At 42.0% G+C, this 20,511-nt stretch overlaps 1 protein-coding gene across 1 annotated transcript in view; it reads right to left on the reverse strand.

Moving 5' to 3' along the window:
* Positions 1-20,511, reverse strand: part of LOC308080350 (gamma-aminobutyric acid receptor subunit gamma-3-like) — a gene marked incomplete at its 3' end in the record, with an annotated part of 187,194 nt that overhangs the window by 24,973 nt on the left and 141,710 nt on the right. The window contains exon 7 of the mRNA XM_080422174.1: positions 6,064-6,216. Coding sequence (XP_080278300.1) covers positions 6,064-6,216 — 153 coding nt within the window. The remainder of the gene's footprint in view (positions 1-6,063; positions 6,217-20,511) is intronic.

The following is a 20,511-nucleotide window of genomic DNA, read 5'->3' on the forward strand; positions in this document are numbered from 1 at the left end:
GTGTTACAGAAGTGTGTGAGCTGAACACAAGTTGCACACGTCCTGTTAAGTTAATCTCATACTGACAGCAAAAAGCACACAATCTGCCCCGTGCCTGTTGATTTGATGAGTAAACCCAACACATTAACAGTCCTTGTCTGTGGTAAACGTGACACGATGTGAGGCGACTTTATTATTATGCCACTGTCATCTGTGGTTTGTCGACTATGCCTTTGATAAAGACCCAAAAGGGCAGAAGTTTCTGAGGTAGCCTACTTCCAGTGGTGGAAGAAGTACTGTTACTCAGATAATACAAATCTGCCAAGTAACTAGAAACTCACGTTTTTTCCTTTTTCTCCTTTGTACATAGTGTTTTGTGTTTGTTGTATTATTGTGTTGATTTTGAGGTATATCTTCTACAGCCGACAACCCATATGAAGTATCTCTTCCACGGCCTTAAAGGCTCTATTGAGTTGCCAACAACGCCATATTGCAGTTAAGTTTGTTGTTCCAGTGGTGAGAATGAATGGTGGTAGAATGAATTTGAGTCATCACTCCAGCAGTGAGGTTAGATTCTTCCAGTTTATTGCATAGTACAGAGTTCCACAGCCAGCTCCACAGCCTAACGGCTGGGAGTGGCACCCACACACACACTTACATGCCATAGTCTTTATAGCACTGAATAGGTGGGTGGGGGTCAGCCTCCAAAAGTGAGACCCCACCCATACAAACAATAGATCACCCTCTGAGTTCCCTGATTCAATTTGCACCTGTATGAAGCAGGAAAGGGGGAAGGGAGACACATGCATAGAACCCAGGTAAACAACAAAAGGCAAAGCTAAGTGTATGTACCCCCACACCCCTCTCAGACAAACCGGCACCTCTCTACTTGAATCCACTCTTGTGTCTGACTGTAGGCTACCTGTAGACTTGTGAAGTTAAATAATGCTAACAAATGTGGATGTTATGTTATTAAATATACTACATTACCCCCCATGAGAGACATTAAACGTCTTTCACAAACACGTATATTTCAAAAGAAACACAAAGAATCCGCCCCCCATGAAAAGCGACCGGAACACCAACCAGGAAAAAAAGTAAACATTCAGGAAAACTAAAACAGCAAACAACATCACACAGAACAATGCACATACAAAAACCAAGATTACATAGTACAGCGACACGGTGAATTACATCAAATAGACACATCCCCCAAAACTAATTAGCGTGCAGGATCCTTCTGTTAGCCTTTTAAACTCCAGGATAAAACATTACACAGCCCCCACCCAGTGGAAGCTGACAGCACACAGTCGAATCACGCCCACCAAGCGATAGCACCACCCCCCAAGATCAATGTCCCCCCCGCCCAGTCACCAAAATATACTCAAAGATAGCCTAATACTTATCCCTAAGTTTTACACCGTACCATCAAGCATATATGACAACTACCACGGAAGTGCCTACACGGAAAAAAGAAGGCAGCGTACCCCCCAACGAAACAATAACCCACAAAGTAAACTCACATTAAACACAGGAGACCAGAAAGTAAAAAAATACCCTCGCATCACTTCCCATGGCAGCCACAGCCCCATAGTTTAACCCACGCTTATCACAAAAACATAACCTCAGGTCCCATATGCGCAGTGTCCTGTTCGACAATGTCTCTCTTGCAGTCTCCCTCAATGTCATCTTCCCATCCAGCCGTGCTCCAGCGCCGTACCCAGATTTTCCAACAGATAGCTGCATGTTTACAACAGAGCGCTCCACTTGCGATCGCTGAAGATGTGTTACCACACTCTTCACGAAGAACCCCTTCATCGCAAGTTCTCCGCTCTGCCGGCACCCGCTGTCCTCTCCCCACAACATACCCGCCACGAAGAAATTCGACACACCAATTTCTCCGCTCTGCCGTCCGCACCGCAGCGCGCTCCTTTAGCGATCGCAGAAGATAAGTTTGTGCAGCCAGATGAGTCGTACAGCCGTCCTAGATCTGGTCATGAAGTCCTCTCCTTGTAGATTCTCGAAAAGTTGTCGTCACGTCGTGCCGATGTCCATGATCACCTACACAGTGGACCCCCCACGTCTCAGGAAGAGAACGTGATCCGTACACCCACCGCAAGGCAAAAACACAGACCCGCCGCATGTTCTTTCGACGCCTGGCTCAGTATCCCTGGAGACTCGCGCCCCCAAAAAAACAAACCAACGCGACTGCCGACTTGAAACGCCATATGAGGTATATCTTCTACAGCCGACAACCCATATGAAGTATCTCTTCCACGGCCTTAAAGGCTCTATTGAGTTGCCAACAACGCCATATTGCAGTTAAGTTTGTTGTTCCAGTGGTGAGAATGAATGGTGGTAGAATGAATTTGAGTCATCACTCCAGCAGTGAGGTTAGATTCTTCCAGTTTATTGCATAGTACAGAGTTCCACAGCCAGCTCCACAGCCTAACGGCTGGGAGTGGCACCCACACACACACTTACATGCCATAGTCTTTATAGCACTGAATAGGTGGGTGGGGGTCAGCCTCCAAAAGTGAGACCCCACCCATACAAACAATAGATCACCCTCTGAGTTCCCTGATTCAATTTGCACCTGTATGAAGCAGGAAAGGGGGAAGGGAGACACATGCATAGAACCCAGGTAAACAACAAAAGGCAAAGCTAAGTGTATGTACCCCCACACCCCTCTCAGACAAACCGGCACCTCTCTACTTGAATCCACTCTTGTGTCTGACTGTAGGCTACCTGTAGACTTGTGAAGTTAAATAATGCTAACAAATGTGGATGTTATGTTATTAAATATACTACAATTTGTTATGCTATGTTGATGAACTGAATACATTGGACCACAATGGAAACGAGTTCCCTAGACCTTTTTTGTGTTATCCTTGCAGCCTTAATGTCTGACTGTACCTCGTGCTGTTTACATTTTTGACTAATAAAGTATTCAATCAATCAATCAAGTAAAAGTACCTCAGAGTTGTACTTAAAGGTTAACTAGGTAACTGACATGCCACTGTTTTTGTTGACATTCATCCCATGCAGGGGACTCTCTCTGTGGGGGGAGAGGGGGGGCTCGGCCGGAGCTCTGAATTGATCCCTTTGAACTTCAAAGGGGTTGTGCACTGAGTTGATTGATTGGGCCATAAAAGTGTCAAACTCGTTATGTGCTCGTTGGTGCTCTCTATAATCAATTAATGCATCAAAGACAGCAATCACATTGATACCTGTCAGAGAGGGGAGGGGGGAGTGTGCATGTACACACACAGATCTGCGATCTTACCTAGTATACCTTTAAGTACAGTACTAGTAAACTCCCTTACTTTCCACCACTGTGTGCTCCTGTGGTTTTGGCAGCAGAACGTGTCTGATAGGGCCAGAAGTGTCTGCCATGCAGCAATAAAGTACTGTAGCAGTACATTACCATTACATGCTGTCCTGTTAAAAGTTTTAGAGGTTATGAAGGGTTTCCATCGCCTGCAGTTTGAAGCAGCAGGCTTCCACTGTAAGGTCACTGGCTCCAATCTGATTGGGGCGGGTGGACGTAAGATGCACTCTTTCCCTCCCTCAACGCTCCTCCACTACTGTTGACATGCCCTTAAGCAAGGCATTGCTCTACTAACTGCTCCACTGAATGCCAGGCACTTCTTGGATGGTTTATTTATATAGCTCCTTTATCCAAAGTGCTTTATAATGTTCATTACATTCGCCCATTCACACACACATACACGCGCACGGTCACACACCGATGACGGAGGAAACCATGCAAGGCACCAACCTGCTCATCGGGAGCAATTAGGGGTTCCGTGTCTTGCTCAAGGACACTTTGTTAACAACCCAGGGGGAGCCGGGGATCCAACCGGGAACCTTCCAACTTCCTGAGCCACCGACGGCCACATTTCTATTTGTATTTCTATTTCTAGATCTGTATGAATGTGCCATTAGGATAAATAAAGTGCTTGAGCGCCGGGCATTCAGTGTCAACGAGACATGGCTGTCATAACACCAGCTAATTTGCTAGATTTGAATGAGGGTGCTATAACCAGGGTCATGGCCAAGGCCGTGGCCCACCAGTTTGGCCTTCTGCCCCTCAAAAAATAGATGATTATGCACAGAGGCCACAGTAGCCTGGGCACCATTCCTTTTCGGGTATATGATCCGGTCGGGAGCGGAAGTTAAAAAAATAAAAAGTGGCCGGATGGGCAGAACCGGAAACACGTCTCACCCCAAAATAGGTCCGATAATAAAATCGTTGATGCGGCATAGTTTCGCTTATTTTTTAAAATGTAAATGTGCGTGCACTATCCGGAGACTATTTAGCGTCTGTATTATCCCACGGGGAAATTCTATTCCATTTAAATAGGGATTGGGGAACCAAAACAAAGCGGCACCGCAAAACCGGATGGGCAGAATCCGGAAACAGGATTATTTTTTCCTTTTTTTTCCAGTAGGCGTGGCCTAGACCGGATCATATGGGTCTTTAGTAACAGACACCAGGCTTTCCTCCGAGGTGGAAAGACTGGTGATGCGAGGTTAAGGCCACAGTAACCTTCCACTGCCTCTATCCTGTTAATACAGTTTTTAAACACCATTGTCTTTTGTTGAGATTCTGAATTATTAACCAGTCCAATATCTCTGATTTAGTCCAGAGCTGAGCATGTAATGAACCTTTGACCAATACGTTATTTTGTGAAATAAACAACTTTGAATGTATTTATTTCATTGTTAGTTAGGATACTGTAGTGTGTACTGTGTAGCTATTAAAACAATATTATTGCAATGTTATTGCAAAATCCTCACAGCCCACCTCATGGGCAGTGAGGATATTTTTGGGGCCGCCAAATAATATGGCAAAACAGTACTATTGTAATGATAATATAATATTAATATTAACATTAAAGGTTTCTTTAAGTGAATTTAAGTGAATTTTCATTGTGTTACAGATAAAAAAATATTTATTATACCACTTCATCCAAGCCGGGACATTGATTGTCCCATTGATTGTTTGATCATTAACTGTTTGACTGCCAAGGACGAGTTTGACGAGTTGGGGGTTTTCAGTGGTTTTCCACCAGATGGCACTGTTCGCTACCGTATGAATGATTCTTTCACTGCCAGATGACGACAGGCCCGGGATTGACGCAATTTAAAAGAATAAAAGCTTGTTTACTTCCTGTTTATTTCCGGTGGGAAAATGGCTATATCTCTGTTCTTCTTGCTTTACGGAAAAAAACAAGGCACATTCAACTGGCCACAGCTATGCAATGGATTACCGCAAGCTTTTTTTCCCCGAGACTCCCGAGGCCTGCGTGCGTGTAATGAGGCGATCTCCGTGAGGACAGTTGATCACTGAAAATATTTTCAAAAGGTAGGTAAAAACACTTGTTTTTGCTGGCACTGGGGTGACACTATTACACTTTACTCTGGCAGTTAAAGTTAAAATACACATGCTCTGAAAATGCAAGTGGTCAGATGGGTATAGCCCGCAAACGCTTTTCAAGTGGGCCCTGATCCCGAAAAGGTCGGTAACCTCTGATGTATAACATGCATGCTCAAGTGTGCAAACAAGCATTGCACAGGCATGATCTGATTTACAATCCAGCATAGAAGCACACAGAAACTGGCACTACATTTTACACATGTTTTTCCCCCTTTCTTCTCTCTTGACTCTCTCCCTTGCCTCCCTTCCCCCGCACCCAAGCCTGGACCAGAGCGACCCCGCCTAGGGGGCAGCTAGGGTGTAGGTGTGGGGGGGGGGGGGGGGGGTACCGGGCTCCCCCAGCAAAATGTGTTAATATGTCATTTTAACCATATTTTATACTTTGGCTATTAGAAAATAGCAGATCTACAAGCTCATAGCGCGATGAGCTTGTAGATCTGCAAATACAAATTAAAAAAATGTAACATTTGTGCAAATCTTTGAATATATATATATATATATATTTTTTTTACTCAGATCTTTGCTTCTGGAGGTCCCTGGCACAAAAAAAAAATCAGATGGGGGTCCGCGGCCAAATACATATACATTTGGCGGTTCTTGACATGAAAAAGTGTTGAGAATCTCTGCTGTTAAGTTCATACCTAGGGCGGTCCTGGCGGGCGTGGCGTCACTCTTGATCCAGAAGGACACCCAGGAGAGCACCACGGTGAGGATGCAGGGGATGTAGGTCTGAATGGTGAAGTAGCCCATCCGCCTGCTCAGGTCAAAGTACACCGTCATCAATATGTAGTCGCCTGCGGGGGAAGTTAAAGAGACGAGTCGGAGGGGGGGAGGAGAGGGGAGAGAGAGAGAGAGAGAGAGAAAAGAGAGGTTTATGTCTGGATAGAAGGATAATATCGTTGCTGACGGGCAGAAACCTCTTACCTCCATATTCTAACTTTGAGTTTTTTCATGTATTAACGTTGATCATACTACAGCGTCACACAAAAGCATCAAAAGTAGCAGATCTGCAAGAGCTTGTCGATCTGCTACTTATGCTAGTTTTGGACAGAGACGATAGTGATTTTTTACGCACAAACTTTTTTCTGCATTCACTATTTTTCTTAAATAATTCTTCAAATTTAAAATTTCTTGTTTTATTTATTTTTTAATCGTCATCCAAATTGCAGATCAACAAGCCCACAGCGCGACATGTTGAGCGCTTGTTGATCTGCTCCCCTCCAAAGCGTGATTTTCTTTCTCCGCCCCCAGGCCCCGTCTGTTCCTTTCATTATACACTCGTGACAGCAGTCACCGGAAGTGTTGATCTGTTCTGTCATTGGATGGACATTCTACGCTGTCTGAGAGATGAGGTCTAAAAAAAAAGCTGTGCCGCGGACTTCAAAGGGATGTTTTAGAGCCGACGAAACTTTGATCTGCGTGCTCATATCTTAAAATGTAAACATAAAGTGCTACATACGTTAAGGGGGAAATGATCGATCGCTCCAAGTAAGTTTCATTAATTTTTGTTTCTAAAGGCTTTGATCTGAAATCATAGACGCATGGTAATCCACACGGCAGTTGAAAACATTTAGCCTCCCGAAATACTGTTGACGAAGGCTCAGCCTTCAAGGCTGTTAACTTCATTTACTGTAGCCTCCAACACTGTCTCAGTCTCATGCAGGCTGTCTGTGTGCCTGCTTCGTTGGCTGCACACCCACAACCTCGGCAGGCTACTGTATGACGGCAGCTGCTGCTCCTGAATCTATAGTGTCCTAGGCTCGTAATATAAAAGGCAGGCTGCGCTGCCATTATACTGCATAATGTAGCCTATTAAATGTACAGTTCTGGGCTCTCCCTAGGCTCGCAGAGGGAGAGTAGCGCCCAGGATTACATACAGTATCAATTGGCACTGGGTGAAAAAATGGCCCGGCCGACAAATATGTGACAAATTCGGCCCTGCCGGGCCCGATCCGTCGGGCCCCGACTAAGGTAAAAATAAATGTCGCTGTAGTTGTTTGTAGTTTAACCTCAAAGTCTGCCCCCCGTCCCCCTCCACTCAAAAGTAAAGTTAGGCGCCAGTGGACCACAATATATTTTTTGGACACTTGAAAAAGAACTTTTAACTTTTCTCTCATCTTTGTCAATACAACTAACACATCTGCACCACACAGTAGTTGAAGGTAGTATCTCTGCTCTTGCACCGAGAAACGTTGACCCTGTTGTCGGGTAGGATACCTACTGGTTGACACGTAGTACTGCCCAAAGCTCATGAGCATGAGATATCACCTGACCTGGCCAAGTAGGCTTTCCATCTTGGAAGAGTGGTAGGTAGAAATGTGGCCTCTTGTGCAGGGATAGGCCATAAAAGTTACGGATTGTATCTTTAAGGCTTGATAAAAGGAGGCGAGGAGGGAGACAGGGGAATGGAGAGATATCATTTTGAGGGATGAAGGGGTGTAAGATCATTCTCCTACTCTGAGGTCAAAAAGACCAGCACATGGTTGTCAGCACATGGTTGTTCCCCCCCCCCCTCTTCCCCGGAGATAAGAACAGCCTGAGGGAGAGAGATATAAGTGACATAGATAGGAATAGAAAGGAGAGACAGAGGAGAAAAGAGCGAGACTTTGGTAGGAAGCCATTGCACATACCTTATAAATATACAAAAACTGGCCATAACCTAAGAGCATTTAACAACATTAACGCCAGCGCCTCTGGATGGATCTCATCCCACAATGTAATTTTGCTCGCTGCCAGTTTCGGGTGCCTGACGCAGTGCCCTGCCAGACTCATCCTTCTCTCTCTGTATGGATCTTGTCTGTGTGTGTGACCCGTAGAATTCCAAGTTTCTGATGTGGTCCCCCCATGTGACGTCAAGTGCCAGTCGTACCATTCTCGCTAATCCACCATAGATGCCACCCAGGGCCTTTTCCCGCTGTGCTGTGAGTTGTCCATGTCTCGGTCCTGTACAGCAGGGGTCTTCAATGTTTTTCAGGCCAAGGACCCCTTAGCTGAGAGGGATATGGAGCAGGGACCCCCTCCCACTCTCCCCCCCACTACATATTGTATGAAATTGCACATTTATTTTTCATAGATTTTATAGATAGTTGGATTCACGCTAATGTGTATTTTCAGATAGTTAACCTTTTAAACCCTCAATATTTTGTCAACTTGACCATTGGCTCTGTACTTGGTCTGTTCTTTTTCCCTCTACACCAACTCTCCGATAATAGCCAATCTGCAAGCTCACAACGCCTCGCTCGTTGTGAGCTTGTAGATCGGCTATTTTCGGCTATGGTGCCCCATCACACAAAGATTTTGGCGGACCCCCTGTAGTAACTCTGAAGACCCCCTTTGGGTCCCGGACCCCCTGTTGAAGACCCCTGCTGTACAGCATCCACCATGTCAGATTGCCACACGCTCCTCATCCCATGCAAGGCATTTTAGGCAAGTTCTCTCTGGACCTTCAGATCTTGTTCCGCTGAAACAGGCACCAAGATATTTGAAGTCCTCGACTATACCTCGAGCACCATCCCTTTGGCAGTGGCAGTGGTTTTCCCTATGTGTTGAATGCCATTACTTTTGTTTGCTTGGCATTGAGCTTGAGGGCCGATCTTCCTGCACTCTGCTTCTACTGCCAGTAGTAGTTCTCTTCCTTTCTCTGCTCTGTCCTGAGTCTAGGGCAGTGGTTCCCAAACTTCTGTAGGTCGAGACCAAAAATATATCCAAACTTTACAAAAACAAATCCCTACTTCAAAAATAGTGAAATTACGCATCACATTGCAACACGTTGTGAGCTTGTAGATCTGCTATTTCATTTATAGTACTGAAATTTTCAACAACTATATTTTCAAAAATAATTATGTGTAAAATCTTAGATTTGTTTTTGAAATAATATGATTTTTTGTCTGACGTATACATTTCTTTTGACCATCGACTGGGTCCATTGTGGTGGCCTTCCTTGTATGTACAAATGCACTCGGCCAATACATTTTATCCCTCTTAACTCATTCACTGCCACAATTATTGCTTGCCGTGTTTGCCCACTGCCAGAGATTTTTAATCGAAAAAAATAAAGTACTCAGGAGCCGAGATACAGACTTTTTAAGTTTTAAGTTAACAAGGAAGTGTATGGGAGTCTAGATCTTCGATAAATCGTATCTCCTTGGTCTTTGGGTCAAATTTGAACAAAAGAATATTTAAAAAAAATATATATAATTTTTTTTAGAAAAAAATAGAATTAGTGCCCAAATTATTAATATCTATTTCTGGCCATTACGATTTTTATTTTTTTATTTTTTCAAAGTAAAAAAAAAGTGCTTAGGAAGCGAGATACAGCCTTTTTCAGTTATAAGTTAAACAAGGAGTGGATGGAGATGCAAATCTTCAGATAATGATATCTTGGCTTCAAAAGCAATACTTTTTTTTGAGTTTTATTCTATTTCTTTCAAAAACACGTGAAACACGTTAATGGCACGTTGCACCATAGAGCTAAAACACGTGAAACACGTTAATGGCACTCAATGAGTTAATTCTCGCTGCGCAAAAAGCATTTAATTACATTATTAATACGCAGCAGGGAGAAACAGATAGATGTAGAGGCAGGCGTGTGTGAGAGAGAGACAGAGAGACAGAGAGAGAGAGAATATAGGCTAGAGAGGAACGAGGGAAGGAAACTGAAACATCCTCTAGCTTTGGTCACGGTACGGACCACAACACACAGCCCGCCTGTAAAATCAGGGCGAGATAGAGAGGGAGAGAGAGTTATAGCTTAATATCAATAGATGAGGGAGACTGGGACATGGAGAGATGTAAAGCTGCAAACTGGAAGTGGAGTATGTTATATTGTATTAACATACTGTGTTTGTTTAAGCCGTGACCAAAGCTAGAGTACATAGGGCTTACGTGATTAATGATACCTCATGTGTCCAAAACTGTTACTTTTCAGGATTCAAATTCAAAATAGCAAAAGTAGCAGATCTACAAGCTCAAAACGCGTCGCTTCGTGAAGACGTGCTCTTATGCTTGCAAATACGAAATCAAACCATGATTGATTTGTGTATTTGTCTCTATTGATTCATTTCACCGGTGTTCATTACAAATATTAGAAGCATGCAGTAGAATTTCCACATCCACGTGCATAGCAGGGAGACGCATTAATTGAATGTACGGTACATTTCTTTTTTGTGAAAAAGTTGTTTTGTCCAATCTGTATGGTAGAGGTTGTTAATACAATATAACTTACAATACAATTAGTAGTTGTATTTGGTCTCCCTGCTCTTCTATTAACAACACATTGATTGCCAAGAACGAGTTAACTCGTTTTGACTCGTTTTTAAAATCCATCACTTGATTGCCAAGATCGAGTTAACTCGTTTTTAAGAAAAAAATAATAAAAAATAATAATAATAATAATATTTTTTTATTTTTTATTTTTTTATTTGACCCAAAGACCAAGGAGATATGATTTTTCGAAGATCTAGACTCCTATCCACTTCCTTGTTAACTTAAAACTTAAAAATTCTGTATCTCAGCTCCTGAGTACTTTTTTTTTTTCAATGTAAAAACCCTGGCATGAAACTGCAAAAAATCTGAAATAATTCTGGCAGTCAATGTGTTAAGACATTTAAAGGGCAACACCACTTTAGTAGAGGTTTGGGTTGTGTAGTTACCTTGCCATGATGTAACTCCAAAGGTTAAAAAAAAGGGCAAAAAAATATTGCTCCATTGATTAGAAGTTGATAATTCAATATATGCTCCTCATTAACTTACATTGTACGGTAAAACAGCTCTCAAAGTCACTCTTGGCCTTTAAATCATGTGTCTGTTTTGACACAGCCTTTGGCATGATCCTGTTTTGAAACTAATTTTGACCTTTTGACCAGAATTCTATTTTTTCTATTCTATTTCTCCACCAAGCAAGCAGACAGGCTCTATTAGCTCAGTGGTCAACATTTCAGCACTTGCGCAGGAGACCCGGGTTCAATTCCAGGGTAGAACAAGACCATTACATAGTGCAGCTGAAAGTATTAGTTTAGCTTTGGGGTAGTCGAGTATAAGGCATGAGATTTATAGATTCTCCAATTAACTGGAGTTGTGTGAATACCTTTGCAAGTAATTTCAATGGTATCAATGAGGGAGGGAATGAAGATTCCAGAGGGAATCAAGAGGGTTATCTTTTCCTCACTCACTCACTCACTCACTCATTCAGGTACAAGCAGCCAGATGTTAATGCAAACCCCAGTAAATAAGTCAATGAGAGGGCTGGCTGCACAGATTTCAGTCCTTCTGTCTGTATTATTTTGCCCTTTTGTGGTAATCCTGAGTGGAGACCAATTAATCTGTTGAGGGTATGAGCAGTGGTGGAAAAAGTACTCTCATTTTTTACTCAAGTAAAAGTATCAATACTGCAATGTAGAAATACTCTGTTACAGTCCGGAATTCAAAATTTACTTGAGTAAAAGTACAAAAGTATTGGTATCAAAATGTACTTAAAGTACCAAAAGTAGAAAGTACTCATTCCGCAGAATGTCCCGTTTCACAAGTTTTCAAATATATAAAATGTATAAGAATCTTTTGAAAATAGCCGATCTACGAGCTCAATGCTTCACATCGCGGCGCATTGTGGGCTTGTAGATCGGCTCGTAAATGGCCAAAATGTATTTTGGGCTGAAGTGGGTAATGTGTGTTTTGTAACAATAATCTAAATCTACAAAGTAGATTAGTAGTAACTAAAGTTGCCAACAAAAAATTGTGGAGCAAAAGTACAATATTTCCCTCTGAGATGTAGTGGAGTAGATTAAGTACTGAAAATTAGAAAACTCCAGTAAAATATAAATACCTAAAAATTTTACTCAAGTACAGTATTTCATTTAATGTACTTAGTTACTTTCCACCACTGGGTATGAGCCTTGGTGGTCAATGGCTTATGGAGTTTAAAGTTTAAAGCCGGCGCCTGAGCCTGGCAGGCCTCACAGAAGACGGTCGGGTTTTCGGGTAGATTTGGGTAGACAGAGACTATTAACCTTTTATAGGTGGCGCTAACGTCTCTGTCTGGTGGAAACCTCAGTGAAACGCACCTTGTGCAGTACCTTGTGTCCCAAAACTGTAACTTTTCAGGATTCAAACTTGACTGGACTTGACTGGACTATGCTTGTTGGTAGGGGTAAGGATTTTAGGGAATCGTGGTCAAAAATGGGTTTCTTATTAAACGTCTCTTCGTAACATGGTGCTCCCGTAGAGCTTTTATTCAGTTTTGCTCGAGTTTAGCTTATTCCTGGTTCTCAACCTGAGGGGCCGGGGCAGCTTTCTCAAGGGAGCCTGGCAGCCCGCTATTGCCATATTCTTTATTTATCCCATTGAATCCGGGAACGCATCTGTGTCATTCTAGATTTTTTTAACCATTATTTTATACTTTGGCTATTCAAAAATAGCAGATATGGAAGCTCGTATGCCACGCTACGAGCTTGTTGATCTGCTATTTTCGAAAAATCATGCAAATTTGTGCAAATCTTTGAACATACATATTTTAAAGAATGTCTACAAGCTCATAGCACGGCACAGAGTGCCGTGCTATGAGCTTGTAGATATGCTATTTTTGAATAGCCAAAGTATAAAATGTGGATAAAGTGGTCACACAGATGCATTTCCGGTTTGAATGGGTTATCAAAGCCACTCGCTTGTAGGATGCGAGGGAATACACAGGGGTTAATAAAAAAGGTTGATTTGCAGATATTGGTGCAACGGTTGGCCCTCTGCGTAATGACATCCCTGAGGAGGCTGTTCAGTTGAAGCTAGTATCCTCTGAAGGTATTGATGCTAAAGAACAGTTCGAATCGAAGAAAAAACATTAATGTGAATTTGCATTAATAGGAAAATTTGAATTGGAAAACATCACATTTGACTTTGTATTAGGAGAAAACTCGGAAACTTGGAATATTTACCTAGAAAATGAGTTGAGAGAATTTGCTCTAATGAAAAACTTGTCATAAACTCGCTCAAAAATCACAATTATTTGGATGTTTCTGTTCTCCAGTGGATACTGGATGAAAAACTGGCACGTCACGGGCTGCTTATTTACGTGATATAACGCGATATAACGTCCAGTTGCAACATTTTCAGAAAAAGTTCCAGGGACGATTTATTTTTAGAAAGAAATTGTCCCCGTCTTTTTAGCACAAGTAGCAGATCTACAAGCTCAAAACGCGGCCGAGCTTGTGGGTCTGCTACTTTTGCTACTTTTGTGTGACGCTTTAATATGTTCAAGTAGGGCGTAAAAAAAAAAAAAAAAGAACACACACAAGATGTTAGAGAAAAAAACACAAAAAGTTAGAATATGGAGATTAGAGGTTTCTGCCCGTCAATGCCTGTTAGTGTGAAGTCAGTGTTGGTGGGCAAAGCCCATGAGGCCTACACCCTGCTTACTGCAGAAGAAATAGCAAAAGCACAAAAATGTTTCAAAATGTGTCAAACCTTTTTCGAAAATAGCAGATCAAGCTCACACGCGTAGATCAGCTATTTATTTCCAATAACCAAGTATAATACTGCGCTTGAGTGGTTAATGTGTCTTTTGTAATAATAATAATCCAAATCTGCAAAGTAACTAGTAACTAAATCTGTTAAATAATTGTAGTGGAATAAAAAGTACAACATTTGCCTCTTAGAGGCAGTGGAGTAGAAGTATAAAGTGTTGAAAGATTGACATACAGGACATTAAATTGTACTTAAGTACAGTACTTGAGTAAACGTTCTTACTTACTTTCCACCACGGATAAAAAGTCCCAGTTGAGTTTAATAGGGCTATACTCCCATCAAGTTATGTTGCTCTTATAAATACTCTGGCAACCTCCCAGAGGCTTATAAATAAAGTCTTGGCCGGTCTGGAGGGTTGTAAGTCTTATCTGGATGATGTTCCAACAAGCTTTGCTCGATGTTTTTTTGCCCAGGCTTCATTGACTGTTAATTTGGCAAAGTGTGAGTTTTCCAAGGCGACACTCACATATACCTGGTTAGGGTGGTGGGGCAAGGACAGGTTAGACCAGGGGTTCCCACACTTTTCCATGGACCCCCAAATAGACATAGGCTCTGACTGCCCCCCCCCCTTACTGTGAAAACTGATCTACTATTTTCACTATTTTCAAAGATTGTTTTCTTTTTGAGCCGTGCTGTCACTCCAACAAGTGACCGAGTGTGTTTGTCTGTCTGTCTGTATGTACGTATGTATGAGCACAGCAACAACAGCTGCAGCTGATGGCAACGCAAAGATGCAACCCTAACCCTAAACACAAACAGGAGACAGTGCAACATATGCGGCACTTAAAGACATGCACACACACAGGCTGGCTCACGTGTGTGCGCGCACACGCACACACTAAAATGACCAATCTACAATTTGAGTAAAAGTATTTAAGTACTTAAAACTTCCGTAGTTGCTCCTTTGCCGGATCTTTTTGGGTAGCAAGGTCCTTTTGTTTGGTCTGACCAGTGTGAGAAGAACGCCTTTCAAGGCTGCGAAGGCACTAATGTGCCACTCTCTGCCACACTCCTGTTCTGGCAGCTCCATTGTGCGATGAACTTTGACGCTTGTCAGGAGGTGTTCTGTTATACAACAGGAGGCTCTTATTATTTGAGCCCCCAGGCATTTCGAGGATTATTTATGCTCACTCAGGTATAGCTCTCCGTTTGTCATTTATCCCGACCAGTGACCACAATCATTAACCTCCTTTAACAGCACCAATCAAAAGCTGATGAGGGTGTCCCTTTTTTCTCTACAAGCCTACGGGCCTGGAAATCAAACGCACAAAAAGGAAGCTTAACGTGCTTGCTGATGCGCTAAAGTCGTCCTCCAGTGTGAGAATGACATTGATGTCTCTAACTTCCCTTCTCTCTTAACCCATTAAGACTGGGAACGCATCTGTGTATTTTTTTTTATTTTTTTTATCTTGAAAATGTGTGCATTTTTAACTCAAAACTTTGCTTCTGGGGAGGGTCCCTGGAACAAAATATTTTGAGAAGGGGGGTCTGCGGACAAATACATATGATTTTGGGTGGTCCTTGACATGAAAAGGTTTGAGAACCACTGATATTATAGCAACATAAGTTTTTCTAAGATTTGAGTTACAAATGTTCGGTTTAAAATATATATATATTTAAGATTTGCAAACATTTTCATGATTATTATTATTTTTTTCTTCAGATATACAAGCGCTGTGAGCTTGTATATCTGCTATTTTCTTTATAGCCAAAGTATAAGATAATGGTTAAAGCGGTTAAAATCTAAAATGACAGATGCTTTCCCGGTCTTAATGGGTTAATAGATTTTTCCACCTGAGTTGCTGAAGCTCCTTAATGCTGGAACCCTAGAAAAAAGGCCTGGGTTAGCCTGGTGGACCAAGCAAGTTCAAGCTTTCTAGAGTTACGAGTTATGAGTGACTATACGTTGTGGTGGTGGTGGTGGGGGGGGGGGGTGTTGAGTTGGTAGCTGATAGACAAAAATACACACAGTGTCAATGTATCCAATTGTAACTCAGAGCGTGTACAAACGTAACCAAATGGACCCTTATACAGGTCCATTTGGTTACATTTGTACACACAGAATTTTGCACCAAATCGGGACTCACAGCTGATGCAGAAAGAAGAACAGGGGGATTGGGGGGGAGTAGTAGATAAATCATAATGTATTTTGAGCGATAAAGGGAAAGAGCGAAGACGAGAGAGAGAGAGAGATTTTATTTGCCATTTGCACGAATAAATAGGAATTGTTACCAGGGCCAGCATTTAAATCGATAAAAGTACAGACAACAAGAAACAAGAAAGACACATGCATCCTACGATACTAGTACTCCCAATACTAAACACAGCGCTAAGCAAGAAAAATATGTAAACAGCTCTGTTATCTTAAAAGAAGAGCAAATAATATAAATAAGTACTTCAGACAGTATACTGTACAAAGAAATTTACAATGTACAAAAGAAGTAAGCTGAGCAGAAGAGATAAACGGAGAGGAGGAGGAGGATGGGGTTTCACAGCGGGAGGGAGTGAGAGAGAGAGGAACGGCAGGACGGGGATGGGAGAGAAAAGCATGAGGATGCAATCGATAGAAGAAAAATCTAAATGGAGAAGGAAAGAAAGCTCACAAAAGAGCGAGATGCAGACCCCGCTGTCAGCATACAGCACATAGAGGTTTGTCGATCTCCGCTAAAGAGCAGTGGTGTAAAGTAACTAAGTACATTTACTCAAGTACAATTTTGAGGTACTGAGCTCACAATGTGTCGCGATGCGACACATTGTGAGCTTGTAGATCTGCTATTTTCAAAAGATTTTTTATACATTTTATACATTTGAAAACTTGCGAAATGGGACATTCTGCATAATGAGTACTTTCTACTTTTGTACTTTTCCTCAAGTAAATTTTGAATTCCAGACTTCTTTTATCAGAGTATTTCTACATTGCAGTATTGATACTTTTACTTAAGGGAAAAAAATTGAGTACTTTTTCCACCACTAGTCACTCACAGAGCTGTCAATTAACGGCTGAAGGGAACAGGCAAAATGCACAGCGGGGGACAAAAGTCAACGTTATGAAGCCTAGGCAAACTGTTCAAAATCTCTATTTTTTTCACAAACAAACAAGAAAAAACTCGTCTCAGCTCCCTCCCGTCTCCCTCCCACACTTGTGTGTGTGCGTGCGAACGGACGGTTGGCCTGAATAAAACATTACCTGGAGAACAAAACAACAAGCCTATGCTGTCCTGGATGATGACCTGCCTGCATGTGGAATGTGTATCCTCACCTTCAGGGTGCTCCGTGTGCGCTGTCACTGGGGGTGACACTGGCACAGAGACATGATGACAACTTTATGGGGGAAAGGGGTGGGGGGGGGGGGGGTTGCACTTGTGTGAACTTAAATGAAGGGACACGAGAACAGGACCTTACATTATAGTGGATTGTCGCTGTGGGGCAGAAACCATGTCGATCCATATTCCATCTCTTTTTTTTATAATTCATCATAAACGAATGCGCTATTTTATTCTTCATGGTATGACAGTGTTGTGCAAACGTAGCAAAATCCTACAAGCTTTAGAATTTTGCAGCGGGACCCCTGTGGGTCCCCGGACCCCACTTTTGAGAACCGCTGGCCCGGTATGCATGCAGCATATGGAACTGGGGGATTCCTTGACATTCAAAAGGGTTGAGAATCACTACAGTAGAGCAGCATCTCACTGTTCAAATCAATGGACAGCCTGTCACAGTGTGTTCTAGCAGCACATCATGCACTGAGTTAGCTCAGACACATGGTAACCAAGGAGACCATCCATGCCTCTGGCTGTACTGTACTGTACTGTACTGTATGTGTTCCACTGCAGAATCCTGCAGACTTTTATTTTGGATGTCTTTTTTCTTTAGGTTTATCTGCCTGTACTTATACTGTACAGTGTGCAGTAGTCCATAAAGTGGGGTCCGGGGAGGTTCCAGGGGGTACCCAGCAAAAACGTGTTAAAGGAGGAGTTCACCCAAAAAATGACTTATTTTCTATCAATTGCACAACCTTTGAAGCCTTGAATCCATGGATTATTTTTTGTTTTTGTCGCATTCTTAACTCTCTCAGTGCCACGCCCCGAGATATCCCGAGTTTTTCCCGAGTACCCTCCGTGCCAGCACGAGAAATCCAGAGTTTTTACTTTTGACTGTGGTCGCGCTATTCTGTTTATTCACTTTCGCTTCCTGACTCCTTCAGACTCATTGGGTTCCGGTTTCATGACGCAGATTCTGTTTCCGGTTCTCATTTTTTTACCGCGGTCATTTTTGGCCAGAATAGGGAAAGTCACGGTTTTTCACACGGTATAAAAAACGAACGGAGAGGTCCACGTCTACTCTCTTTGGTCTGGGTGACGATCAGTCATCGTAGTCGTGTATCGCATCGTAATTTAGCCCGATCAACGATTGTCGAAAATGTCAACATCCGGTTATGACCGGATATGACGTGAGCCTGTTTGGGAGGGGGCGAGTGAGCCAGCGAGGTCATCAATGTGTCGATTTGTTGCTCTCTACTGGTAGAACTGTATTATGGGTTTAAAAACCCAATCAGATTATTTATTTGAATGAAAAATTACAACAACAAAAAACAAACAAAAAAACGCAAATTTCTGGCACTGGGGGAGTACTTTATGAAAATACTCTTGGCACTGAGAGAGTTAAGGTAATAATTTGATTCCCATCTCTCAAAGTAGATTATTTGTGTCTCCAACCGGAAATACACAAGGTCATCAAATTATTGTCTTAGGAATGCCACAAAAACAAAAATAAATCCATGAAATCAAGGCTTCATGGGGTGTGTAATTGATAGAAAATAAGTAATTTTTTGGGTGAACTCCCTTTAAGGGGATTGTTCACCCAAAAAAAATGGAGACTTCACTTCATGGATATTTTTTCTCATTCCTAAGCCAATAATTTGATGACCAGCGGACCGGTAAGCAGCGGTTCCGGTAGGACATACAAAGGAGACTACTTTGTGTCCCCTACCGGAACCGCTGCCGGTCATCAAATTATTGGCTTAGGAATGCGACAAAAACAAAAACATACCCATGAATTCAAGTCTCCATGGGGTGACTAATCGATAGGAAAAAAATGTCATTTTGGGGGTGAACTATCCCTTTAATACAGCATCACAAATCATTTAACCACTTTATCCATGTATATGTTGGCTATTCAAAAATACCAGATCTACAAGCTCTCAGCGCGCCACTTCGTGCCGAGCTGCGAGCTTGTACATCTGCTATTTTTGAAAATGTTTGGAAAATATCGAAAATGTTTGGAACATTTTGAATAACTTTGGGGGTCCCTGGCACAAAAAAAAAATCTAATGGGGGTCCGCGGGCTAATATCTGTCAATTTGGGGGTCCTTGGCATGAAAATGTTTGAGAACCACTGCTATACTGTATGTGTTCCACTGCAGAATGCTGCACACTTTTATTTTGGATATGCTTTTCTTTAGCTTTATCTGCCTGTACCGTACTGTACTGTACTGTACTTTGTGTCCTGCATTGCAGCCTACACCCCATCACCCCCACCCCCGCTCTGCCTACACATCCCTGTCTCATTTAAATCATACAACAATGTTTTACCTAATAAACTTTACTCAACATCCATAAAAGTTAAGTTCTATAAACTGTATATTTGCACGTCTTTAATTCACACAGCTTTTCTTGTCTTTACTCTCATACTGTAGGTTGAAATGTCTCTATTTCCAGCGGATATTATTTTCTATTTTTCAAATTAGTTTTGACTCGTGAGATCCACATTTTAATGAATATAATTATTGCTCTTTAATTGAATTTAATGTTGTTGATTAAGTCGCTTCTATGTAGGCTACTATTTTGTGCAGCAATTTAATGTGGTATATTAACTTGTGTTGCTTGTGTTACTGGGGTTATTTAAACACATGAACGCTTGTGTCACTATTCTCGGGAGTGAACATTAGCTGAAATGAGAAAATCTGCAAGCTCACAGCTGGATATTTAGTGTTTAATTAAAACATTATAGACCACTGGGGGACTCTGGTCAGCTAAGTACAGTATATATAAAAATAAATAAATAAAAAACTCAATTAAATTCAAAGTCACATACTGTATTTAGGGTTTAAGTGGTTAAGGTTAGCAGGCTTTTTCGCCTTGCCATGCTGCTCCCTCATGCTCTACAAGAGGACTGACACGTCTTGTTACAGCAATGAACCCAATCGTCCTTCATAACAGCTAAGCAAGGGCTCCCAGAGCCTTTCAGGTACAGTACATACAGTAGGCTACCAGTGGTGGAAAAAGTACTACATTTTTTTACTTAAGTAAAAGTATCAATAATACAAATACTCTGTTACAAGTAAGAGTCCAGAATTCAAATTCTACTTGAGTAAAAGTGCAAAAGTATTGGTATCAAAATGTACCAAAAGTAGAAAGTACTCATTATGCAGAATGTCCCATTTCACAGGTTTCAAATGTATGAAAATCTTTTGAAAATAGCCGATCTACAAGCTGCGACGCATTGTGAGCTTGTAGATCGGCTATTTTCAAATGGCCGAAATGTATAGGACTGAAGTGGTTACTGTATGTTTTGTAATA

Source organism: Gymnoscopelus braueri, assembly GCF_963280865.1.
Source record: "Gymnoscopelus braueri genome assembly, chromosome: 24".
Classification (NCBI taxonomy): Eukaryota; Metazoa; Chordata; class Actinopteri; order Myctophiformes; family Myctophidae; genus Gymnoscopelus; species Gymnoscopelus braueri.